Source organism: Hoplias malabaricus, chromosome Y (assembly GCF_029633855.1).
Source record: "Hoplias malabaricus isolate fHopMal1 chromosome Y, fHopMal1.hap1, whole genome shotgun sequence".
NCBI lineage: Eukaryota > Metazoa > Chordata > Actinopteri > Characiformes > Erythrinidae > Hoplias > Hoplias malabaricus.
The window spans coordinates 36939545-36967260 of NC_089820.1; the positions used below are offsets into that span (position 1 = coordinate 36939545).

At 37.9% G+C, this 27716-nt stretch overlaps 1 protein-coding gene across 1 annotated transcript in view; it reads right to left on the bottom strand.

The window, feature by feature from the left end:
* Window positions 1-27716, bottom strand: part of LOC136679069 (otogelin-like) — a 509929-nt gene that overhangs the window by 43373 nt on the left and 438840 nt on the right. Inside the window, exons 50-53 of the mRNA XM_066657350.1 lie at window positions 8158-8198; window positions 6574-6649; window positions 6183-6361; window positions 4342-4446 (exon numbers count right to left, since the gene is read on the bottom strand). Coding sequence (XP_066513447.1) covers window positions 4342-4446; window positions 6183-6361; window positions 6574-6649; window positions 8158-8198 — 401 coding nt within the window. The remainder of the gene's footprint in view (window positions 1-4341; window positions 4447-6182; window positions 6362-6573; window positions 6650-8157; window positions 8199-27716) is intronic.

The following is a 27716-nucleotide window of genomic DNA, read 5'->3' on the forward strand; positions in this document are numbered from 1 at the left end:
AGTTTTGTGGCTCTAAAATCTCTTGCACTGTGAAATGCATTACACAGAATCTTCAGTCATACCCAGACATATTAGGCCAGTTATGGAAGCACTGAAGCACTGCTTTCTTACTTTTGAAACACTTACAAATCTGATTTCACTTTTAAACACAGATAACTGTCTCCAGAACAAGCTTTTTGTATTAAACCTTGAATAGATTTTAATGCACTACTCAGTGGCACTGTAAATCTAATAACCTTCCAAGGAATCTCAAAACAACAGTTATGTAGAATGTAGTTTTCTACTTTTATGTAGAAAAGTAAACTAGACCCATCAAATCAGAACAGTTATAGACCAATAGCCAATATTCCATATAAATTTACTTAAACAGCAATGAATTAAATGTGACTTTTCAGTCTGGCTTCAGAGGTTATTACATACAACACAGAAACCACACAAAGGTCCTAAATGATCTTAGGTCAAACATAAAATCCTGTGTATACTGGTTTCTTAGAGCTGCATTTGAAACGTCGGACCATTGTATACTTTTAAAACCACCCGCATGTGGTTTGGTAATGTTCTTTAATGCATTGATGCAACAAAATAACTCGTTAAGCCTTAACCCTTTAACACTTTTGTTGATATTTTGCAGTATTCTGCTGTATTCATTTAAAACAACATATTAATTTATTAGGTATTGCTTAAGTATTAAATATTGCTAGAAAGAGATTTGTACCTGAGCAACACCCTGTAAATATTTTGGAATTGTGCAGACCAATTACTGTAGTTTTGAACATGAAATGTTTATCCATTCTTCCTTGATATAGGATCTCAGCAGGTCAACACCTTGGGGTCCCCATTATAGTGATTTTGTTTGATAATGCACCAATTATTTTCGATAGTTTAGCACCCAGAGTGTTTTACTGAGGAGCCATACTGTTTTAATCCATTGGTATTGGATTGGCCTTGTCTTACTGTAATAAGCAATAAGCCTTCTCAGAAAAAAGAGGTCTGGATTTTACTCCAAATCTCCTGAATTTATCTCCAAATCTATTGTTTAGAATTAACTGTGCCACCTACATACTGTCACCTCACCACTTTAGCCTGCAGGATGCATCATTCGTAGCTTCCAAAAAGAATTTCAAATTTTGATAAGTGACCACAGGACACATTTTCCCTTCTCAGAGCCTAGACCCAGAGAAGGCAGCATAATTTTTGGATCCTGTCTATTTTAACATGATAGTACTTAAACTTGCATTTTGGAATGCAAACTGTATTTTCAGAGAATTTTGGGAAGTATCTAAGCCCATGCATAAAGTTTATTTTTCAAGCCAACTAAGGAGCCGAAAATCACAGCCAGACAACATAGGTTTTGGGATTTGTCCATTGCATATAGAGATTTATCCAGATTCCTGAATATATTAATGATACCATCCACTATAAATTATAAAGTTCTTTATTATTTTAAGTTGAGAAATTTAATTCTTCAATTGTTACAGAATTTGCTCATGTGTTTTTTCACAGAATGGTGGAGCACTCCCCATATATACTTCTGAAAGATTTAGCCTCTCAAAAGTCTTTTTAAACCAAATCATGTTGTCACGCACTCGTCCTGTCATGCCTGTTTTCCCCGCCATGTGCTCTCTCTGCACATGGCTCTGTCTGTTATTGTCCATGTCCCCGCACTTGTCCCCCCTTTGTTCCACCTCCTTGTCCTTAAGTCTTGTTATCTGTTTCAGGTGTGTCTCGTCTATTCATGTATTTAAGCTCCCTTGTGTCACTTCCGTGTATCGGTCATTCGTGTTGTTTCTTTCCCACTCCAAGTCAAGTCGTTTTGTTTCCTAGTCCTGTCATTTTGTTTCATTCTCATTCCTAGTCATGTCGTTTTGTTTCCTTTCAATTCCAAGTCATGTCTTTTCTTTCCTGTAAGTCTTGTTATTTCGCCTCCAATGTTTCCCTGTCATGTTGCTTAGTCCGGTCTGTTTGTCTCTGTCGTTTCCTCGTTTTATTTCCTTTATCTTGTCGTTTCTGTTGTTGCCTGTCTATGTTTTGTTATATATTTTGTTTAACATTTTGTTCGTGACAGAATGACCGATCCCAAAAAGGACGCAGCTAACACGGACATATCACCGGATAAAACCATGAAAATAGCAGAGGATATACGGGCCATAAGGGTGGGTGATCAACCTGATATTTTGCAATCATATCTGGGAGTACCGGCGGAATTTGAAGGAGGTACCAATTGCAAAGGATTTATATTCCAATGCAAAAATTATAAATTATTTTGAATATTTAACCTGTCCTCCTCCTCCTGACTTTATATAAGTCATGTTTATGAAATTTCTCCTTGGAGGAGAGGCGTTATGGTGGGCTGAAACCTTAATTAAGGAAAGAACCCATGATATTAACGTAGAGACATTTTTTGAACTCTTAACCGAGAGATTTTCCCGTTCTGCTCCCGAGGATTACCCCCGCAGGTCCGGGGAATTTTTTTTTTTGGGGGGGGGGGGGTTAGGGTAGGGGCTGTTAGCCTCAAACCACTGGACACGGGAGGTGATGCTAACAGGGGTGCATCTCCGGGGGAACCACGGTTGAAGAAGTCTCTCAAGAGTGCGCCAATCAGTCCCCCTAAACCCAAAAAAACTCCAGCACGTGCCCAGTGAGCAGCACAAACCCCTGACTCTGTGGACGTCTCCACTCCTGTTCCTGAGATGGCGGCTTCCACGGCCACTCCTGTCCCTGTGAAGGCGGCTTCCACGGCCGCTCCTGTCCCCAAGAAGGCGGCGAACCCAGCCGCTCCTGTCCTGTTCCTCGCCGCTTGTGTTCCTGCGAAGGCGCCGTCCCCGGCCACTTCTGCATCCGTGACTGTGGCCCTGGCCGCTTCTGCACCCGTGATTGTGGCTCCGGCTGCATCAGGTCATTTCCGTAGGTCGGCCCCTAGGACTTTGGGGCCGTTTCCTAAAATTGTGCCCAGGCTGGCTTCTCGGACAGCGCCACAGACTTGTGCCAGTCCTGGACACCCCCTGGTTGTTTTGGTTCCCCTGTCTGTTCCTGTCCTGGTTCCTGTCTCTATCCAAGTCCCTGTACCTGTGTCTGTCTTTGTCCCTGTTACTATGTTCGTGTCTGTCCCCGTGAATATCCTGGTCCCTGTTCCCCTGCCAAGTCCTGTCCAGTCCTATGTCCAGTCCCAGTCCCCAGTCCCATCACCTGTCCTGTCTCCATTCAAATCCCCAGTTTGTAATCAAGTCCAGTCCCCTGTCCATTCCCAGTTCTCCATTCCGTCACCTGTTCCGTCTCCTGTCCAGTCCCAGCACCCAGCCTCAGTCCAGTCACCTGTCTTGTCTCAAGTTCAATCACCCGTCCTGTCTCAAGCCTCAGTCCTGTCTCCATTCCAGTCCCCTGCCCCTGTCCAGTCTTCTGTCTCTAAACCTGTTCAGTCCCCAGTATTGTCTCAATTCTTGTCCAGTGTGCCACCTCAATCTCATGTCAAGTCTTGTGTTTCCACTCCCGTCCTGTCTAGTCTGTTCCAGTCCCTAGTCCCGTCTCCTGTTTCATTTTGTAAGTTACCTGTCCAGTCTCTTGTTTAGTCTCCTATATCCGGTCCTGTCGTGTCCCCAGTTCCTGTGTCTGTTCCTGTCTTGTCCTGAGTCCTGTTTCCTGATGTTTCCATTCCTAGTCATGTCGTTTTGTTTCCTTTCAATTCAAGTCATGTCGTTTCTTTCCTGTAAGTCTTGTTATTTCACTTCCAATGTTTCCCTGTCATGTTGCTTTGTCCGGTCTGTTTGTCTCTGTCGTTTCCTCGTTTCATTTCCTTTATCTTGTCGTTTCAGTAGTTGCCTATCTTTGTTTTGTTATATCTTTTGTTTAATTAAAATTACTGTGTTTTAGCGTGTGCGTCCATCTCCATCAGTCCGCCGCCCCGTGAATTGTGATACATTTCACTGACGTTGCCAAATAATCTAATTTATATTTTGATTGCATTACAAAAATTTACCAGTGTTTTGTAGCCTCATCCCAAAAATTTTGCAATTTTTTTACTGGTATAATATTCAATGGATACATTTTAAAATCAATTAAATAAACCAAACAAATTCCACTTTCAAAATTCAAAAATATTTGTATCAGTTCAATTAAGCATACTTTAAATTATTTTAATATAATTTCATTTTGGTTTTAATTATATTTGGCAGAGTGTTGCACCCTTTCTGGAAATGTGGTTTGTAGAATTTTTTCCCTTCAGAAAATATTTATTATACACTCTTATTAGGTATGTATGAGATTACAGTGTCAAAAAAATTGGACAAGTTTTCATCTGCTCTTTACTGCTAAACTGTACAGCAGGGTTTACTGAAATTGTCTTACCTTGTACAAGATTAGAGACCCGTTGTCACTGTGGTGCACACAAGACACATTCTTACACACTCCACAACACACACTCTGGTCTTTAGGGGGCACATAAATCTGGTTCTGTGAAACATATCCAAATCAGTTTGAAAATATTTACTTGCACAAACACACACACAATATCAAGGCTTGGTGAAAATAAATATTTTGTGCTTTAAAATTATATTACTTCTTTGAAGTCCCCATAATCAATATTTAATCATTTAAATATTAAACATTAAATACAGCCTAAGATACCAAAATGTAATGTTTATTTTGTCCACAAATGGTGCTGCGAATATATTTGTTTTTTCTTTACATATAAAGGAGTATGCATATATAAAAGTGGTTTGACAGTGTAATACCCTGAATTATAAAGCTTCCTTCATCGAGTCCAGTAAATTTCTTTGGCTGAAAATATGTTATAGATTACTGCAAACAAAATTCTCCATTTAAATCTGATATTAAATCAAAATGACCATTCATAAGGTATGCTTTTTTAAGCTCTAAGACATATCAGAAAAAAATAGAGCACTGTGAAGGTAAAGTGAGTAAGAAAAAAATTTTAGGGAACAACTTGTTTGCATATTTTCCTAATTTTTAACCACAAGTAATCTACCTCCCCCCTCTCTCATCTTCTCTAAATTGATTTTAAATTGAGTAGACATTAATACTTCCATTGGCATATGTTTCAAACTGGTGGGTTCCACTGTCAGCATGTTGACTAAAACTAGAAAGAATGTCAGGAAAGAGTGAAAAAAGGCACTAGTAAACATAGTCACATAGGAAGGATTTTCTTTTACTTTTATTCACTTTTTTCACTGAAGTTCTTTATGACTTTGCACCAGACAAATAATCTGACCATTTAAGTTTATATGTTCTGGATCTAATGCAGCGATGTAATAATATTTCAAATCTGCAGGCCCCTAAATTTCAACATAAAAATTATTATGGGTTAATGAGTTAACATGTTTGTTAACATGTTTGTAACATGCTAATGAGCTGTGGTTACATTGTTTCTGAAATCTTTGTTATGTTTCTTCTTGTATTCAACTATTCTGCTTTTCAAAATATTTTAAATCACTGTTTTTAATGTCAAAATAGGAAATATTGTATGTTAATTTGGAAATACTGTTTGAATTTCCAAGACAGTTAACACATTTCTCTCTTGGCTGTGTCATGCCAGCTCAATGATCTTGAGTAAGCATGCTACTAATGTAACTGGAAACACGTTGCATATTAAGAGTTTCTAGAAAGTACATGATCGCTGTAATTTATTTGACAGTGCATGACCAAACTGAACATGACCTTTATGTAACCCAGTACACTGCAACTGTATTGGAATGAAGATACTTATGTTTTGTATTCTAAATACATAATGCCATTCTGTTACTCCCCTTTACTGTTTGCATAACATAAAAATAAATCTTAAAATATCCACACACATTGCATCATGGTTCACACCTCAATAATATTTTATAATGGGGTATCTAGCAATTTTCATTTCAATAAAGCTTGGTGTAAAAATGTCATCACTGCCAAAGAAAAACATATATCTTCAAAATAGTAACTTTATAGAAGAAGGAGAAAACCATCTTAACCTTCAATGTAAAATAGATTTTATTCCAAGCAATTTTTAAGAATTTGGTCTATTCATCATATACATTTTTAACACATTTTGAATGACAGCTGTGTTTAAATGATGCAGTAAAAATAAATTCTGCGAGAGATTATTGTTCATTATTGGATAGAGACAATATGAAATTTATTATGAGGAACTTTATGACTTTCGTGTGCATTTATTTGTTATGTGTACTTACAGGCTGACATTGTTTTGTGCAGTTAGTGCTGGTTGCTTGTATGTAGAAGAAGCCAGTGGCAGAGTCAAAAGTGTGTGTGCACTTCATTGTGTAACATATATCCTGGGCACTACGCTCCATCAGAATTTGTCCAGGGCGCATGACACCACTCTCTCCATGGACACACACTCCACTTCGTACTGTATTTGCACATATATAAATATACAAATAATAATACGTGATTTGGTCTTCCAGCATGCCTTTCTCATCCAGGTAGCCAAGATACAACGTGGCAAAACTAAATAATAGGGTGTGACTTAATCAGTAAACTGCAAAAGTCAGTTTATCAGTGCAGCAAATTTGAATGATAAAAAAGGAATTAAATACTCAAACTTCAAATATTTTCTCTCACCACACGTATATCTTTTACAGCCACAGTGGTTCAAAGAGTCTGTCAGAAACTCTCTGTCTAACTCCAAAGTATCACCCTTAAACAGAACACAGAGAAAATGTTAGACTGAAACAATTTATGGATTATCAGGCCTCATTAGTCATAAAAACATTGTGTAATTTGATTAAATATGTCTTTCTAGCATATACTTGAAATAATCAATGGCATTTATCTAGACTGAAAACTGAAGTAGAAAAGGATATCCTTAATTTCATGTGTTTGATAAAAAGTGGTTGTGCATATTAGTTTGTGTAAAGAAAAAAATCTCATCCTTTATATTTTTGCAGACTCAAACTTACTGATACAGTGCTAAGTATATACAAAATTTAAATTGATGTAACTCAATATGTAAAAAATATATTAACATTTAATCACAAATTTGCTATAAAATTATAACGCGAAATTCAATTTTTAAACACCTTACTGACACCTAGCATAATTTGTATGACACAACATATCCAAATCTCCAAAACACACAATTTTACTCTTGTGCATGTATCAATTTCCTACTCAAAATAACAGAACTGCCTGCAGGCATTGTGTTTGCATTCATCATAATATTGTATTCAAACAATCTTTTTCATTCTCATTATTTTGCCTTTCTCCATTTGTTAGATGTCCTCAGAAGTCAAGTACTTTGGCTGCTTTGTGTTTTAATTTTGATACTCAAGTAGTTATTGGTTTTATTTAAGTTTGGGGTGGGTAAAGGCCATATCTGTCAGAGAATGCTATTAATGTAAAAAAACTGCTGGTTGAGTGACCAAGGACAAAGGGAATCATTGAAGGCTGTCCGTCAAAAAAAACAGCACTGCCAGTGTAAATCCAGCTGCAGCTCTGCATGCTGTCACTCAACAGTGACATGGGTATATTCTTTTTAAACTGGTGCCCTCTAATTGTGACATTGATGTTTCATGTTGTGTTTATACTCAATTCACATATTATTATGACCATTCATATTTGATAGAAATTGGCAAAACAGAATTATTACTATACTTGCTCTTTCTTGAACTAGAACTGTGGAAGATATGCAGGTCTCTGCAGTCAAAAATTAATGTTGTCAAAACTACAACCAAATAAATAAATGATTCTCTTTGTATAAGCTTTATCATTAGAATATATTTGTATGCATTGCATTTGTTTGTCTTTCAAAGAATACAGGGAATTTGATGTGTGTGAGTGAGTGAGACTCTGTGTTCAGGCTTTAGCTTAGTTATCTGGGTAATACATAACTGTTTTATAGACTGTCCCCACCCCAAAACTGTCTAAAATTTGAGAGGGTTAAAAAAAAGTGATTAATTCAGGATATGATCAGGATATGATTCAGATCAAATCCTCTCTCTGTGCTTGTGAGTTTCACATTTGGGCTTATGAGAGGGACATTTACACATGCACAATATTAAAAGTTACAGGTTTATATTTTTCACCAGGTGTTTTTGCACTCTTTAATTTTGATATTGATGTGACACCATATTTATAGAATTAAAAATTTAGTCAAACAATGGAAAACAGAGAAAGAGAGAAAAAGAAAACAAACTGCAGCCTCACCAAGTTACATTTAGGTTGAGTGATTCTCTCACATGCACATTCTGAAAGAGAATAAGAAAATTAAAGTTATGAAAAATATGGATCTGTAAAGCAATTTGCAAATGATTTATCTGTCCAGTTTGCACATTACAATATATTTGCTGTCCAATGAAAAAACATGTATTTCCACATATTCCATTTACTACATCAATTGAATGTCCTTCACACTGTGTGAAAATTTCATGAAGGATGGATCTTGGAGAAATGCTCAAAAACTGAAGTTTATGTTTTTTCCTGCTCCTCAAAAGTTGTTATTTTGTAGATAAATGTTATTCATAGGACAGCAATGATATATCACATCAGTTGTATCTTCAATGCACAACAATTAGTCCTACTGGAGTGCCAGCTCACATTCTAATTATTCTTTTAGTGTTCAGTTACCCAGAATTACATATCAGAACTAACTATCTATGTTTCTTTGATGAACAGAAAAATTGCCAGTCAATCTGCCTTGACGATGGATAAAGATGGTCTGAATTGGAATTCCCTACCTGCCTGCTATCCAGCTCATTTTTATCACAAGACAGCACCTACACATCTCCAAGTACATGCATATTTGTGGATTCTGGCTCATCTCTTGTGGAGTCTTCAGCATATGCCAGAGTGTATCACTTTCATGTTACCAGCTAACTGCTGACACTGAGCTTTAACTTGAATTGCTCAATCTTCACCTGCTTCAGGCTGCTCCTCCTTGACACAGTACTTATGAAGCTCAGAACAGGCATTGTACACACATTGTGATTCTATTATTCTTCTAATAAGCTGGTCCCTGATTATAAAATGGCAGATGTTTGTTCATAGTTTTGCTCCAGTATCAAGAAGTGGAGTATGGTTACCCACTTTGGGTTTGTATCAAGGTTTCTCTTAACAATCCAGGCCTTTTTTCCATTTTCCATCTGAAATTACATACCCAAATCTGCTCAAGCAGTTAATAAACTAGAGGCATTATCATGATTTATTTTTACAGAAAACCCTTCAAATTTGTATAAGAAACCATTTAGAGATCCTGAAATATATATATGAAGTGGTCAAAAGCTTATGAAAACCACAAAAAAAATGTAGCCACTTGTATTATTTTAGAACTTTTTCTTTTTTTCTTTTAAAAATTGTGTCTCCTGGGGTCTACTTTCATCAGGTAAAATTTGGAGTTGATTTGAAGTTATTCATGCTGGAGCAGACAGTGGACAGATGGCCTCTCCAAGTGTCTCTTTAGGCCCCAAGCCCCATAAGTAAAATTATTACTTTTACTGCAAAAATACAGTGTATATATATATATATATATATATATATATATATATATATATATATATATATATATATATATATATATATAGTCTAGACCTAGTGCCCCTTTAAATGTCTGATGGGTTAAAAGGTGAGAGCTGCACTCTGATTGGCTGTAGAACAAGGCAACCTCCCCCACAGCCCTGCTGCATTTAAATGCCCTCAGTGGGGGAAATGTAACTAGTAAAAGACATCTAAGCTTTAAAACATGTTTATTGAATTTGTTTGTTGATTATTGTTTGTGGAGCTTGTGGCTGTCAAACAGAACCGTTTGAGTCTCTCTCACGGTGTCTGGGTCTGTTAGGCGATGAAAACATATGCGCTCTGCTACGTGTTTGTCCCTCCTCCTTGGGTGCGCAACACCATAACTCTGCCCCTGATTGGTCTACAGAATTGATTGATATGTCATTGGAAGGTTCAGAGCCTAAGCTACGTGGCAGTAGGTAGCATGGCAGTGTTCCACGGGGATCATATTTTAATTATTTTTTGAAAATGTGTACTATTTTTTCGGAAATTTTTTTTCCGGCCAGTACTCTTGACACAAACATGAGGATTACTCACGAACGGTTTGACAGAGACACTAGGATTTAGTCTTGTTTTGAAGGGGACTATCTTAAGGTACGCGCTGCTTTGCTAACTTGGTGTGTGAGACGCTTGTGGGCCCTTCAGGCTTCAAGACGCAGTGGTTTTGTCATTAGTGAAGGAAGAAACCTGAAGTTTGAAATATCTTGTTCTTTCGGCTTTAATTCCTTGGTCCTACATTTTAGCGTATAATGGCTTATATCCTCGTGATCCTGAGAGTCGATCCTGTTCGATTGGTGTATGATATGTACACATTGACTCAAATATGATGCTGTGAAAAATCTGAAAATCTGTACTGTCACTAATATTTATTCATAACAATTTCCTGGCAAGGTATATTTCGACCAAAAATACTTATTTATCAAGTGAGAGTATATATAAAATGATTAAATCAACGAAAAGCAGTGACTTTAAGCTTTAATTTGGTACTTTGGTTGTCGACTTTGGACTTGTAGTACTTGAGATATACTGACGGATATAACAATGAGTCATTTTTTTGGCGCTGGTGACCAGTGAGCTAAATATGAGGTTAAAGGAACAATTATTTGCCACTGCAGTATCAGCTTGCTCACTTGGGGACAGGAATTATGTAAGGCCTCTTTGAGACAAAACCTGTAGTAAAATTCATTCATTCACTCATGGTCTGTAACTGCTTATTTAGTTCAGGGTCAAAGTGGGTCCACTAAACCCCTCACAGACAGGACCCTGGAGCTGTGTGACAGCAACACTATTGTGCCACAGTGCCATCCTTGTTGTAAAATTGGTTCTATAAATAAAACAGAATTAATCTGAACCTGAACGACAAATGTTCATTCATTCATTCATTCATTCATTGTATTCAGTCTGTAACTGCTTATTCAGTTGAGGGTCGTGGTGAGTCTGAAGCCTACCAGGAATCATTGGGCGCAAGGCAGGAACACACCCTGGAGGGGGCACCATGGGGAGAACACACCAAATAGCCATGTCATAATAAATGTTTAAGTGACAAATAATTGCCATATACACAAATTAGCCATAAGATTAAAAATCTCATTTTTTCTGCACCCATATTCCAATTAATTAGCTACACATACCACAGAGATGCACTTTGTTGTTACAAAATTAGACATATGTTATAGTGCATATTATGTAGGTCTAATTTTACCCTGTTCCGCAAGGGTCAGGACTCCCACAGGAGGAAAATAGAGCAGATATTTGGGTGGTGACTTATTGAGTACTAGAGTAACCCTGATGTATTGATGGTGATTTAGTGTTTGTTGTTGTTATGGGTGATTCAGGCAGAGACTGAGAAGTGTTACCAACCAAACATATCATACCAAGTGTCCAGGTGATCAGTTAAGAAGGACTAACATGTTTCATATTTCACACAATGCAGAAGCAGTTGAGCTCTGTCTTCAAATGGTGGACAAACATGGTGGGTTTGTTAAAAAGATTGGCCTCTCGTCAAAGCGTTTAACACTAAAAGTATAGAGAACCAGTCATTTGACTGCTGTCACCACCTGTTTTTTACCTACTCATTTGACCACAGAGCATTTAGAATTGTGGTGTTTATAATCAGTGACCGTTTCACTGCATGCAACCCAGTCACAGGGAACATCACTATATGAATTCAAATTAAAGATTCCAACTCACCATTATATATGGAGCATTAAAGTTGTCTTGGTTAAAAAAAAATAAGAATAAAAATGTAAAAGGGTGTTAACAAATACCTTACTTTTTATTTTTATTTCGTCATATAAGATTTTTGGTATAATCAGTGTTATGTAATTCAGCAACAAAATAGAAAATAATTTAATAGAATAAGCACTTTCATGATAACAGGACAAGATAAAAGCAATTAAAATAATTAGGAGAGTTAGTACTTTAATATTTAATATAATGTATCAAGTTCTACAATATATATAACATAACAAAAATGAATAATATGAATGATAATTCTTTAATTCATTCATTCATTATCTGCAACCCTTATCCAGTTCAGGGTCACGGTGGGTCCAGAGCCTATCTGGAATCATTGGGTGCAAGGCAGGAATACACCCTGGAGGGGGCACCAGTCTTCACAGGGCAACACACACTCACACATTCACTCAAACCTACGGACACTTTTGAGTCGCCAATCCATCTACCAATATTTAAAACTGCTATTTTGTGTAACGAAAATCAAATAGTTCTAAATAGTCATGGCATCTACAGCTTTTGTGTGTAATGACCCTATATATGAAGCTTGGGAACAGTTGTCTCTAAATTTTATTTTATTTTTTCTAATTTTGTTTTGTCTCTAAAAAAAATATTGTTTTATGGACGTGTATGACATGGCTATTAGCAAGGCTAACAGTAATAGTTTTTAACAAACACCAAGTCAAATATCACAAACACAACTGGAAAATTTTGTAGCAATAATGATATTGGCAGCCAGTCTACAGCTTTGTGTCTGACAGCTTTGTGTGTAATGACCCTATATATGAATCAAGGGGAATGTTGTCTTTAAGTGAAAAAATGAGTAAAAAAGATGTATAAAAAATGTATAATACTAATGCTAACAGTAATTAAGGCACATGGCTTTTTACAAACTACATTGGATAAACGGTTGACAAACACAACCTGCGAAGCGCTGTAGATATGGTGATCGTTGTGGTCAGTCTACAGCTTTTGTGTGTAATGACACTATATGTGAAACATGGGAACAGGTGGACGCAAATGCTAAAACACAAAGGACTTTTATTTACAAAATATAACAAAACTAAGACAGACTAACATTACAAAACAAGTGGACTAAACGAAGAACAGCAGAGATGGACAGACTAGACTGAGAAACATGACCTGGGAAACAAACAGAAGGAAACAACAACTGGAAACGTAACGAATGATAGTAGAGACAGACATACTTGACCAAGCAACACGATGACTGAGAAACGAATGACCAACAACCAGGAAGTAAGACATGGGGACTTAAATACCTAACATAGACAACGGACACCTGGAACAGATAATGAAGGGGCAGCATACAAATAACACTGACGAGGAGGAGAAACAAAGGCGGAGACATGGACAATAACAAACAGAGCCATGTGCTAAGAGAGCACACGGCAGGGAAAACAGACACGACACGACAAGGGCGTGACAATTGGGATTTATTCATCTTATATATGGATTTAACGACTGTAAGTTAAATACATTTTAATAGTTTGTTTAATTTTTTCTGTGGGGAATTTTATGACTGAGCATTGCCAGTAAACACAAAAACAAAAACAACACTTTCATCCTTCAAATCTAGGTTAGATTACATCAGGGAATCATGAATGCAAGAAAGTTTTTAAGATGATACAACCTTGATTAAAAAGGATTAATCATTATACAAATAATGTAATGTATATTTTAGCAGGCGCATCAATGAAGAACTCTTTGAAGTCGTGTGTTATTCTATTTTCCCATGATGCCCGAAGTTTATTTTTGGGATAAGCATTCTTATTAAAGACACTTTTTTTTTTTTTTACTTTTACGTGAAGTCTCAGTGTTTGGTTGTAATACCCATTCCATATTGAACATGGTAAAAGAGATTTTGAATGTTGAAATGGTAGTCTGCATACACTTTGGCTCACTCAGCTGATGGGATTATCTCAAGGTGTGAAGAGGGTGCTCCATGTAACCATGAACCATGTGTTCATGAAAATAGATTAAAAGTTCTGTTCAAAGGTTGGGGGGGGGGGGATGTCTCCTCTATATATATATATATATATATCAGAGGCAATTGCTCTAAGACTGCAAGGGAGGCTCAGCCTCCCCTAAAATGTCAAAAAATAAGTGATCAAATACACACTGTTGTGTGTACATGTCATTGAATAAATATGCCCTACAACGCGCTCAACTTTTGTTCAGAATCAGCTTCTAATGGTAAAGACGCGGCTTTCCTCTCAATCATTCCCGCATTTCACAGTGATTTAAACAGTGAGGACGCTGAGCATCCACAGAGTTCAATAGCGAAACAGCGAAGTGCAGTGAAACGAGACGAGTCATTGGATAAATGCTGGGCTCAGCGTCTCTGGGGGTCTATGGGGCAGTGGGCTGGCCTCGGCTGGCCCGGACGCTCAGTTTCTGCATGATGATTGGACGATCTGTCTGAGGCTGAATCCTTTTTTGATTGACAGCGAAATGAGCAAATCAGCGATCCTTTGGTGTAAAGATCCGTGCGAGCATTACATTTTCATTCTGTTCTGAGTTGAACCGGAGACTTTCTAAGTCCTCTTAGCGGCATTTTCTTTGTTAAAAAAGACTAGCGACAAATCAAGCTTCTATTTCTGGTGGGTTTTTTTTTGTAGCTGCTTGTGTTTGGAGACTGACTTCTATCACACTTTCTGACTTCAATCGCAGTTTCTGTCCAGCGGGTGCTGCTGAGCCCCTCCACCGTCACAAAGCACTCACAGGCGGACACACTTCACATGGGCCAAGGCCGTTTAAGCAGCCTAGCTCTGCTGGCCGTTGAGAGGACACTAGTCAAGTCCCTGGAAAGATGCCTTGTTGGTACGACAGGGTCACAGATCATTTTCTTGAAAAGGAACGGAGGGTAGAATTTACGTATAAATAAACCAACACATTTTATGATGTAGGCCGAAATTGAGCTTCCCCTCCTTGAAAGACCAGCATCCGCCACTGATATATATATACAGCCCTAGAAAGCGACATACAAAATAACACCCAACACGTAAACACAGAACAGACATGTGGCATGCTGGATGGATATCCAACACTGGATCCAACAGCTCATAACTTTGGTTTATCTGAAGGTAACATAGCAGAACTGGTGAGAAATGGTCGTGTTATATATGATTATACAACACACCACATAGAAAACAGTAAGGCGGCCGAAAGGGCGTGAGTCAAAGTGTCGCTTAGGAAAAGAGTCATTTAGAGAGTTGAGCTGCTTAACGGAGTCGACATATATCGGATCAACTAAAGGCAGAGTGATCTCTGGCTCGATACATTCTGAAAAACTCTGAGAACGGACCAGTCTCATAAAACTGAACAAGGGACGCTTTAGTCACTTTTGCATTGCGTAATTTAGAGACTGAGTCAGCTAGTTAAATCGGTAGAAATAACTCGTCAGCTAGCCTCAAATTACTTTGTTGTTTTTCGTTGTTGTTGCCCAGTCAAAGCCTCGTTTTTACAGCTGATCAAAGCAGGTGAAACTTATTTTTGGCCAGAATAAGATACCATCTCTGAGAATGGTGAATTTTTATTATATGAACTTTAAACACGGACTTCAAGACATCCTCTGAAAATTCGAGACAAAGGGAGCCTCTTTCGACACCCCCTTTTGGGGACTCCCAACCAGGACAGCAATAACTATCCATTTTGGACGTCCACTGACGTTATTGATTGGTCACCACCATCACGTCCATTGACGTTTAAAATAAGTCCTTGATGGACAGACTACTTTTAGACCTATTTTGAACGTCCAGGGACATTCCTTGTTTACTGGGTAAAGTCCAATTGATCCAACGTTTTTAGTTAGCTGTACATACCCTGTAATGTAGAATTGATATATCATTGTTGGCGTGTTTGTTTGTTTAGAGGCTAGCAATAATGTCTACATGTATAGTAACAGTTGTTTTAATAAAAAAGTTGCAGATTTTGAAGCCCAAGCAAAGAATACTGTACTTGCTTGACTCACTTTGCATTTCTGGCTTCAGCGATGCCAGATACATTCAGATATACAGGTTTTAAGATAATTCAAGAATTAAACTGCAGTATGTTATTTGCATTTATTATCTTGATTTATTATATTTTATACATTATTTTATTTAGCATTTTGAAAACATACAATGAAAATAAGTTATATCATTTATGTTTTCTCAAAGACAATCAAATACTGGGCAACAGAAGAAGAGGGCCAATACAGATGATATTTTATATTTCTTGTAATATTATATATTAAAGTTGTATTTAAGATCAAGGCCAAACATACCACCACTTTTACTTACATTTCCACCCCATATACTAAAACAAGGGTAGATAATTAATATGGTTTTAGCTGTTTAAATGAGTTAGGTGCAATATTGAGGTTTCTAAAAAGAATATTACTTCACCATTTCTGTGGAAAGTCTAAGAAGTTAAACATTGTTTGTGATATATCATCATGCCTCCAATAACTGCATGCAACTCTAATATTCTGTTTATTTTCATTCAGACTCGGTGAGGCTGAGACTAAATTTGATTATCACTCAAATATTCTTCTGCCCCTCATGCAGGAACCAGTCGTGCGAGATCTACCCATTGCTATGAGGGATCTACCCATTGCTATACAGGAACCAGCAATTGTCAGGCATCTACCCATTGCTATACAATGGATAGATCAAAACTCTGCACTTTTTCAGGGGCAGATATCAGGGCCAAGATTTTTGAATATGAATGAGAAGGACCGCATGAAGGCTCTGGATGAGGTCATGTATGAAGATGACCCAGAAGCTAAAGAACCCTTTTTAATTTTTTTTTGAAAACAGGGATGATATGGATTAGTCAGATCTTTCTGAAAGGTTGTGTTGATGAGCAGGGTCTCAGGGTCAATGCAATGTTTGTTGTTACACCATGCCCCTGACCCCAGAATTTTTAAGGCATGGAAACTGGACTGTAGTTGGCCCCTAATTCTCAAGTTCTTTGGGACATTGTGTTCTGTTTTTAGTATTAATATTGTACATTGTAAACATTGAGTACATTATGTGATTTACAGACTTGTTTGTGGTTCACTTAATATGTGAAATTCTTGCAATAAATAAAGAGAATAATTGAGAATAACATTGAACTGAGGCCACATGTACTGAGAATGATAATGTTTGCTTACATATAGGCTACTACTCACTTCCTAACAAGAGACATGACAGTAAATATGGGTTCATCAGCACAACTCAGTGCTGGGGTGCTATATATTCTTCGCTGGCATTAGGTTCATGTTTCTCTACTCCAGAGAATCCAATTCTATTGTCAGTATTTCTCTACAGGGATTAGAGAGGCAGTGTGTGCATGTCTGCACATCTGTGTTAGTAATGGGTGCAACTTAATGTAGAATACATTCATTACAAATATTTGTACATATGGTGTGTTTCTGAAATAAATTAAACTGAATAAATTAACTATATTAAAATAAATTGATAGCCCTCTGGGCGGCACAGTGCTGCGGCAGGAAGTGTTACAGTCACACAGCTCCACGGACCTGGAGGTTGTGGGTTTGAGCCACACGCCACGTGAGTCTGTGAGGAGTTGGTAGGTGGATTGGTGACTCGGCGTGAGTGAATGTGTGTGTGTGTGTGTGTGTTACCCTGTGAGGGACTGGTGTGTTCCTGCCTTGCACCTAGTGATTCCGGTTAGGCTCTGGACTGGACACACCGTGACCCTGAATAGGATAAGCAGTTTCAGACAATGAATGAATGATAGTCCTTCTACAATTTCACATGAACAATCCTGGTAAGAAGAAAGCGAGGCTTTCTGACAGTCTAAGCCAGTGTTATCCAACTCTGATCCTATTCTACCTGTTCAAACAAACATGATTCAATTAATTTTGTGAGTAGGGTGTTCCAGGACCTGGTTCTGATGCCAAATCAAAGCATGTGTGATCATCTGAACGCAAAGAGTAATAAATAATTTAATCATTTAAAACATTGCAAAGGAACTAGATGAAGTACAGCAAACTTCTCTGAATGTCTATTTATATTCTTAGTTTTAAGTTGAGCCAAATTTCCTGAAAGGTTGCACCACTATCTTGGAATTCATTAAACCATAACTACATTACAGTGAATTTCCATCTTATTAAGTTCACCTAACTTGTAGCTACATGCACTGACTCTATTGTCATATACACCCACAACAACTGAGTGCTCATGGTAGGTTTGCTGAATATTATGATTATTTGCAAATTATTAGCACCATTTCTACTTAAGGGTTTACAAATTTAAACTGATTATAATCCAATACTGTGCAGAGTACAAAACAAATAATACAGTCCTATAGTTCTGTAATCAAATTAAAATAATGATTGTAGACATGAGAGACCTAATGGATTTCATAAGTTTGCAGTTCACCCCATAATCAAATTAACAAAAATATATAATTAAAATATCAGAAGTGCTATGTATTTAATTTTCACTGAAACCTAATATTTTAAACTATAACTAGTAGAGGGTACCAAGTTCTGTTGGATAGAAATTATGCCCTTTTTTCAAATCACAAAGGAGTCTTTTCCTATATTCGCCTATCAACAAAACATAAATCGCCCACTTGCTGGTTTCTGCCCACTTGCTGGTTTCCGGCCTGCAGAGATATGTACTTGTCCAGAGAAGGGAATCACAACTGACGTCACCGTTCAAAGGACACCGAGAGCGGCCAGCTCACCTTGGAGATGATGCTTTGTTAGCAAACCCAGCCTCAGCAGCTCCCTCTGGGAGAACAGGACGAGCCAGGGCTTGGACCCTCTTCTGCCACCACAAGGGAACCACTGTGCCCATTGGTTGGCCGACCTGCTCTAAGAGTAAGCTCCAAAAATATAATTTTCAGAGCTGATATCTCTTGATAAATTTACATGTTAATCATTAATTATATTTTATTTAGAGCAAACTATATTATCCACACAAGCCAGATAGCCTAGCCACTTATTAGAGTCATAAGGAAGTGTTCTTTGATTTGAAATAATACTGTGTAGAGAGTTTGTTCATAAAGTCTGAAGATCCTGAAAACTCGCATCCTAGTGTGAATAGTATCCAAATTTCTGATAAATTATTATCTAAAATTATAATATAATATAATATAATAATCACAATTAAGCAGAAATAATTCAAATACTGTTACCTATAATAATGTGTTGTCAGAAATAGTGTAATTCTCCAGGGTATTGGCTGGTGATGGTGCGTTATTGACATCACCCTAAGAGGTAGTAGTTTAACATCTGATGTAAACGCTGTGTTGTCTTCAAGAGATGGTTACAGCGTAGACAGGTTTTCAGATGCTATTGAAAGGGTTATTGGAGATGGTGTGTGGCTGCCATATTTATGTGGCAGAGAGTGTTGACGGAAATATAGAGTTCTGTGATTTGTTGGTCTGATGCAGGGGTATGGCTTATAAGCCTCAAGATCAGCTGCCTCTGGGCTTCTCCACCTTCCTTCAGTTTTCCAACCAGCCAGACCATGCCAATACTGTGTGGAGAAATTTGGGCATGCTCTTATGTTTCATAGACATGCAGAGGCACAGAGCTCAGCTGATAGAGGGGGAAAAACAGGTTGAGTGCCCTCTGCTGTTTTCAAGCAGTCGTCTGAATCTGATATGTATGGCTTCCAAAATAGTCTGTGTTTCGGCTAAATAAATAAATACCACTGTTTACAAATGATTCATGGAGGGAGATTATTTCTCACTTGTGTTTCACACCTATCTCATGAATAGTCAATTTGTGAGCCACAGGTATAGAAAAATAGTGTCAGATCAGATTCAGAGCAAAATAGTAGAAAAACTAAAAAATCAGAAAGCTGTAAACACCCATGTGTAGCCAACACCCATATTGTCAGAGTTCAGAGTGCTAAAGAAAACTTAATAAATGTTCACAATGTGTTTTTCATTATATATCAGCACCTTTGAAAATAGGTTTTTGGGAAGTCTATTATTAGATGAATTACATACAGACTTCTCGCTAGGGCTGTGCCATATCGTATCTTTCACAATAATATCATCATCCTTTTAAAAACAATTTTAAAATGTCAATATCGTGATATCCTAACATGTTTACCTAACGACTTCAAGTAATTATCCATAATATGGCATATATTCTTTACATGAGTTGTTTAGGCACAGTGAAGTACGGTGGAAAGCGGCTCTCAATGATTTAAATTACATTTGTAGTAATTTAAAGTAAAATAAAATAGAAGTAAAATAAAACATTTTAATAAATAAAACCATTTAATACTTTGAAAAAATCTTCAAATATTGTGATATTATATTACAGCCATATTGCCTACCCCTACTTCTCTCACATTATTGTTGCTGGGTTTGTGCTGAATATTAGCATGTGTACATTTTCAGAACAAATTTACTTATGTAGGTGAAATTTGTTAAAATATCAAGGCATGTGAGATCACCTCAGACTCCAGGGGGTTCAATGAGATAAAGGTTTCTTCTCTTGCAGGTGCGGCTGTGTTGGACTTAGTAAATAGATTTTTCATAACCTGTTCAATAAGAGCATCTGCTGGATTGGATTAAAAAAAATTAAATTTGCAAGAGCAATTTCTACTGCTCCGATGGAAAATTAGGTATTATCTAGGGATGTCCCGATCTGGTCTAACAGATTGGAATTAGGCCGATCAAGGCATATCTTAATATGCTTTACTGAACTCAAACCTAAGCCCGATCCTTTGTTTTACGTAGGCAGCCATGTAGGTGTCATAAACGGAGAACGCAATATGTGGTAGGAAGTGACTATCATGCCTGCAGCGTGGAGCTATTTTAAACTGGAAAACGAAACAAGTCCAACAGCCAAATGTAACGTGTGCAATGTGAGCGTTTCACAAGGCGGTAGTAGCAGAGCTGCATTCAATGCTACTAATTTTATACGACATCTAAAACACAGTTTTCTAGAGACAGCAACATGGCCAAAAAGATTACAGTGAAGGTCGTTGAATTCATCGCTCTGAATGACCAGCCTACTACCATGGTAGAAAATACAGGTTTTCGTCGTCTTTTGGAGGAACGGAATTGGAGGAACCCTTGAGGCACTACATTTCAGAAACTGCTCTGCTGGGGCTTTACCAAAAAGTTGGCAACTACCTGCGAGGTATTTTGTCAGACGTGACTGCTATTGAATTTACCACCAACATTTGGAGCTGTGATGTTTCTCCAATGTCATTACTTAGCCTCACTGCACACTCGATTGACTCCGCTTTTGATTTAAAGCGTGCATTATTGCATGCTCATCCGTTTCGCGGGTCTCATACAGCAGAGCACGTAAAACAAGCAATAGTGAAGAGGCTGAACACTTGGGAAATAGACAAGCAATGGGCCTACGTTATTTTGCGTGACAATGCAAGAAATATGAAAAAGCATAAGATAATATGGGGGTACCAAACATGGGCTGCATCGCCCATACACTTGCTTGTTGTACACAAGGGGCTGCTCTCTCAGCGCAGCATCACAGACACACTGGTTAACGCTAGAAAGATCATAGGACCTTTCAAGTACTCACCACAGGCCTACGCACAGGTCATTCTCATGAAATTCTGTTTCAAAGGGCATCGAACATGGAAATTTTCAAAAGGCATTTAAAGGTAAAGTTCCTTTTGATGATTTAAGATTAAGGTCTAAACTTTATATGAGTATTAATTTCAGAACATTTCTTGGGATTCTTTTTGCATATTTATTCGCGTTTTTCAAGATTAAAGTTTTAAAGAACTCCACAGAAAATTTCCGCAATGTGACATTACATCAAATATATGATTAAAGATTTTTTTATTTGCAATTTTGAAAGTAGATTAACAACACATCTACTGAGCTACATAAATTAATGCAGTGTTAATTTTTTTATATTTATTATTCTTAAAATATTCTTAATTTCCCAACATACTGCATGATTTAACTTGTTTCTTTAGAATATTCAATTGAAAACATTATTTTTTTTTTAATAAACAGAGATTAAATAAAAAGTTTTATGAATAATCTGATAATTAATTAATTTGAAAATAAACAACGATGAACGATCATTAATGTCTTCCTCTGACACCTATAGCACGGGTGTCAAACCAAATCCACGGAGGGCCGTGTGGGTGCAGGTGTACGGTATACATTTTAGGACCAGGCATTGAACAGAACGGCATCATTCCTCACACGACGTCAAGTCTCGGGAAAACCATCGTCATGTCTAAGACTTCAGACCAAACGGCCTCAGCCCAAACACCCTCAGAAAAAAAAAGTTTCAGACCAAACGCCCTCAGACCAAATGCCCTCGGAAAAAACCGTCAGACCAAACGCCCTCAGACCAAACTCCATCGAAAAAAAAGCTTCAGACCAAAGTCTTTCAGAAAAAAAAGAAAAGTCTTCAGACCAAACTCGACTGACAAAACGCCCTTAGCCCAAACACCCTCAGAAAAAAAAATCTTCAGACCATATTCCCTCGGAAAAAAAGGCTTCCGACCAAACTCCCTCAGACAAATAGACATCAGACCAATATGCTTCAACCCAAATTCCCTCAGGCAAAATACTATCAGAAAAAAGGGCGTCAGAATATCCAACAACAACCGCTGTCCATGCCACTGACAACACAGCCTCTCATTTTTATATTCAATATTGGACACACATTAGTATTTCCGATGTTAGTGTTGTTAAAAGTGAGCTCATTACAAGATTTCCACTTTTATTCCTTCTCCAGAGGACACAAGTTCAAGGCTACACTTTCGTTTTATTTTTATTGTTCGTTTCAAGAAAGTCTGAACACAGTTTTACGAACTGAACTGAGAACTCAGCGGGTCTTCAGGCGCCAATGTAAGGGACCATCATCAAAGTGCACATCCTTAAGTCCTGTGCTGAACTTCAAAATCTCAATAGTTACTGTAGTACGCAAACTTTAAAACCAGTTACGGCGTACTATACTGCTCTTTGCTTTTACAATTTTGTGTCCTACATTAAAGATTTGTTAACATTGGAACTGGTAATTGAAATTAAACGCTAATATCTACTCCCATATGGCTTACTGTAGGCTGCATTTACGTGTGATAATGAGGCAGGCTTTAAAGCAATTTATTTTAAATTGATGGTCCTACAGTGACGATATATTTTGAAATTCAACACTAAGGATGTGCACTTTGATGGTGGTCCCTTACATTGGTCTGCACATTCTCTGAGCACTCTGCCAGGAATGTTGTCTGGTCCAGCAGCTTTCCGCGGGTCGACTCTGCATAGAGTTTTCCTCACGTAGGCTGCAGTAAAAGACAGCACCTGGTCGCTGGGAGAAGGGGTGGACTTTCTCGCCGTTACATTGTTCTGTGCCTCAAACCGTGCGTAGAAATGGTTCAGCACGTCTGGTAGGGAAGCATATCCATCACAAGCAGGTGGTGTAGTCTTGTAGCTGGTGATGCTCTGGATGCCCAGCCACATGCGCCGAGTGTCTCTACTGCTCTGGAAGTGGCTGTGAATGATCTGGCCGTGTGCACGCTTTGCCTCTCTGATAGCTCTGGAGAGTTTGGCCTTCGCTGTTCTCAGGGCCGCCTTATCACCTGATTTGAAAGCAACGTCTCTAGCCTTCAGCAGCGCACGCACCTCTGCATTCATCCTCGGCTTCTGTTTGGAGCGGATGGTGATGGTCTTGGAGATGGTCACATCATCGATGCACTTCTCTATGTAGCTGGTCACTGATGATGCGTACTCCTCCAGGTTGATTGTGTTGCTGTAAGTTGCAGACTCTCTAAACATGTCCCAGTCAGTGCACTCGAAACAGTCCTGAAGAGTAGAGATTGCTTCTGATGGCCAGATTTTCACCTCTTTCAGGACAGGTTTCGATCGCCTGATGATGGGTCTGTATGCAGGAATTAGCATAACAGACATGTGATCTGAGTGTCCGAGGTGGGGGCGGGGCTCTGCCCTGTACGCATCTGGAACGTTTGTGTAAACAAGATCCAGCGTGTTCGCTCCTCTCGTAGCAAAGTTCACATACTGGTGGAATTTAGGGAACACTTGTCTGGAATGCTTGTTCCATACGAGACAATTAGTTTTCACTATAATCTACATGTACTGCCACATCAGTTTCTGGGAGGGCCTCTCTCAAAGTTTTGCGTGCCACAAATTGGTGCTTTATGTTAAATAGATGGACTCAAAAATTTGAGAGATTCTCAATGGTCAGGGCCACCAACGTTTCAATTGAAGTGTGCTTGTTTTCAAGGAAAGTGTTTTTCACCTCCTTCTCTTCAGCAGATCCATCTTTGCCTGTCTTTACAATGCTGATAGGCCTTGTCACCCACTCCTGCCATGTGACAATTTTCCTTGGGTCAAAGGATCCACTGATGTGGGAAATATCTTTTCTTTGCAGTGTGGACATCGGCTATACATGCAGGATATGCTGTTTGTGTCACACACACTGGACTCTACAATGTCTCTTGTGTTTGCTGTTTGATGACCCCAAGCTGCTGCAACTTTTTAATTTTTGCATGCACGTGTCCCTGTATGTGACTTTGAGCCTAACTATCCAAAATGGCCTCAATTTGAAGAACTGAGATTTGGACACACATTGCTCTGGGTTCTCTGCACAAAATCTTTTATGAAGATTACCCAGGGTGTCAGACAGGGTCCTTTTTCTGTAGATTTGTCCTTTTCACCTAATCTCTCCAGCTTTACTATTGAGAGCAGTGGAGACATTGTCTTGGTGCAGAAAATCGCTTACAAGTTTTGTCATTTGCCTTCTCTTGCTGTTTTTCTTACTTGTTTTCCTCAAGTTTCTCTTCAGCATATCATAACTTTGATCTTAATTTGCTTACAAGCTTTGCTCTCCTTACTTTTTTTCTTGTGGATGATCCCACTGGTCCAGTCAGGTATAAGTATTTTTCTCCTGTTGTTGTTGTTGAACTGATGGTGAACTGTGATGTGACTGGGATGTGTTCTGTTGAGGACATATGTTCTTCAGCATTTTCACTGTTGGACTTTTTGAGTTCTTGACTGTTAATTTCCTCATGCGGAAAGGAATTTTCTGTCTCACTTAGTGAGGAGGGTGGGGTAATGTCCAGAAGTGTTTGAAGTAGTTTGTTTTTTCTGTAATATTTGGCCTCCATTGCTTTTTCTTTTTGTCATGCTGCTTTTTGGTTAGATCTTGAGTGGTCTTTATTTTCCCATTTTGCTTACGTTCCTGATATCTGGAAATGGAAAATTATAGGAATGAACAAAATGTGAAATGCATTACTAAGTGTGGATTGTACACAAATAATATGATGTGAAAGTAACTTTTCAGCTGGAACAATTGCGTGTCTGTGTTTTTAGTCAAGTGTTTTTCTGAATGACAGTTATAATAATTTCCCATAATCACTTTGTCCCCTAACCTCTTTCTCTCTTTTCTTCTGTACTCCTCAAGCAGCTCAGGATTGCTGTAAACTTTCTCCCTAAACTTAGACAACCTAGCTTTTGCTGCTCTCTTTTTTTCTCAACTGCTACCTGTCTGTAAGGAAATAGGCATTGCATGTTATAATAAACATTTCATATGAACTAAAATTACATTTTTATCCATGTGGTCTGACATCTAATTCTGTACACAGAATGTATGTTTTGACAATTAGGAACTAAACATCTGTATAGTGCTTCATAGTTAAGTTCTCATTACCGAAACTATGCAAACATTTAACTTTTATCTAGAGAGATATGAGAGGAGCTGCTTACCTGGTTGCCATCTTGAGTGTCACAGCCAATGTCTTCCCTTACTGCGAAAATGCCTTGAAAATTTAAGTTCCTTTTGGATTTAAACAGTGATTGAAAATTGTTGCGGAGGATGAGAAAATTGGTGTTGGACAAATTCCTTTCCCTTATTAATTTTATTTATTTAACTAAAAAATATCACATTTGCATGTTTTATTTACTACCAGTGTTTAAAATATGACATGCATTGAAGTTTTTATTTATTTATTTTAAATATTACAATTTCTACACAACATACTTAAATTCTGAGATGGACACATTGCGGAAATGAGAATTTTACCCTAAAATTTGAAAAAATAACAAAACATATATGTATAATGTCCATTTCAAAACATGTGCAAGACAGACCACAGAAAGATGTTGATGATTTTATATTTATTATTTTGTTCAAATTAAATTTGTTTATCAAAATTCTTCATGCCAACTCATAAGACTGATTTCATGAGAATAACCCACCATCTGGAGGATATACACATTGATATGAAAATGCCAGCAAAGCACCTACAACAGAATGTGCAGTTTAGATGGAACAGCACTCACTACATGATGCAGAGTCTTTTTGAGCAAACGCGTCCTCTCAGTGTCTATGCAGCTGACCACAACCTTCCAGCTACACTGTCGATAAACCAGTGGACACTGATGCAGAAGACTTTAAAAACTGACGAGGGTAGTGAGCACTGAGACGGCAACTGCAGTTGATGTGATCACTGCCAAAACAGTCCTTAAGTGTGTTCTTTCTCAAGAGCAGAGCACTGACCATGGTATCAAGACAATGAGCACTCTCCTGGAGGCAGTGGATAGACATTTCAGCATTTCAGAGGATCCCAGATACAAGTCTATTAAATGCACTTTTCATATGCTATGATAAAGTCATGCTGTACAATGAATCAAAGGTCATTCACCAGTATCATTTACATTTTTTTTTTAAAGATTTAGTTCTGTTAATGGCTATGGCCTCTTATTTAAGTATGCTATTTATCTCTTTTCAGATATTTTAGAAATTCAGGTTTTGGTATTCAGGTTTTACTTTAATGCTGCCAAGTAACTTATTTTTTAAATGTTTAAATGTTTTTTTTATGTTGATGTTAAGCTTCTGCTACACCAGTTTTGAGTGGATTGTTTGTGTTTATTTTTAGTACACTATTTTTTTTTAACTCTATCCCTGCATTAAACAGCAGAATTGAGTTGTTTTTTGTGTTGTGACTGTGGATGTTAAGTTCAAAGTGGAACTGTGATTATCTTGCTTATTTTAGGTGTTCTAGTCATGCTATTGCAATGCTGCAATAAGTGGAATTTGTACAAAAAATTGGTTTAATTTTATGTTTAAAAAAAAATAACAATAAGCAATTGCTTGGATGCAGGCAGTGTTTTCTAAATTAATGACTCGAATCGGAATCGGGGACAAAAAAAACATGATCCGGACATCCCTAGTATTATCTAGGGTGAATCAAAAGGCAAATTGGTTGGGTGAATCTGATGTTTGTTTTTACTGCTGTAAAACAGGGCACCTAGTGGTGGAGTGTAGAGGCAACAGAAGAAAAACAAACAATGTTAATAGTGTTGGTTCTGTTCAACCTGTTGTGGTTTCTCAGTTACTAGAGTCTAGCATAGTGTATGATTACGGTTATAAGCCTTTTTCCTAGGTGGGTGGGTTTCTTTCTCTGATCAGGGACATCAGCTTGTTATCATCTTGCATGACACTGGAGCAACGCAGGCTTTCATCCTGGATTTTGTGTCAGGGTTTATGCAGGTTTCTGTGCCGTCTGAATTGCCTGTTGTAGGGATCTCTTTAATACTTGGGAAAGTCTTAACAGGAGGAAAAGTGTTTCCTTTGCCAGAGGTGAATAAAACTCATGAAACTGGGTATGGGGACAAGGAGTTTCTTTCCATGTTTTCAGCTTGTGCAGTAACAAGAGCCCCCGGCTTGAAATAGATTTGTCAGATACATTTATGGTGTCACCGCATGTAGAAACTGTTTTAAAGAAGTCAGCACATGAGATCAGTGAACAAAGGTTTCTGTAGGTTTTGCGATTGACTTATTGACTTAAAAATCAGTGAGGTACAGCTTATTGAGGCTAAGCTTGGTGACATATCTTTAGCTTTGTGCTTTTCAAACATTATTCCTAAGAGTGAAATTGCTAGTCAGTCTGTTGCTTTTTATTTGAATGAGGGAGTGCTAATGCAAAGGTGGATGCTTTCAAATGCACCAGACTTGGAGTGGAATACTGTTATCAAATTATTAT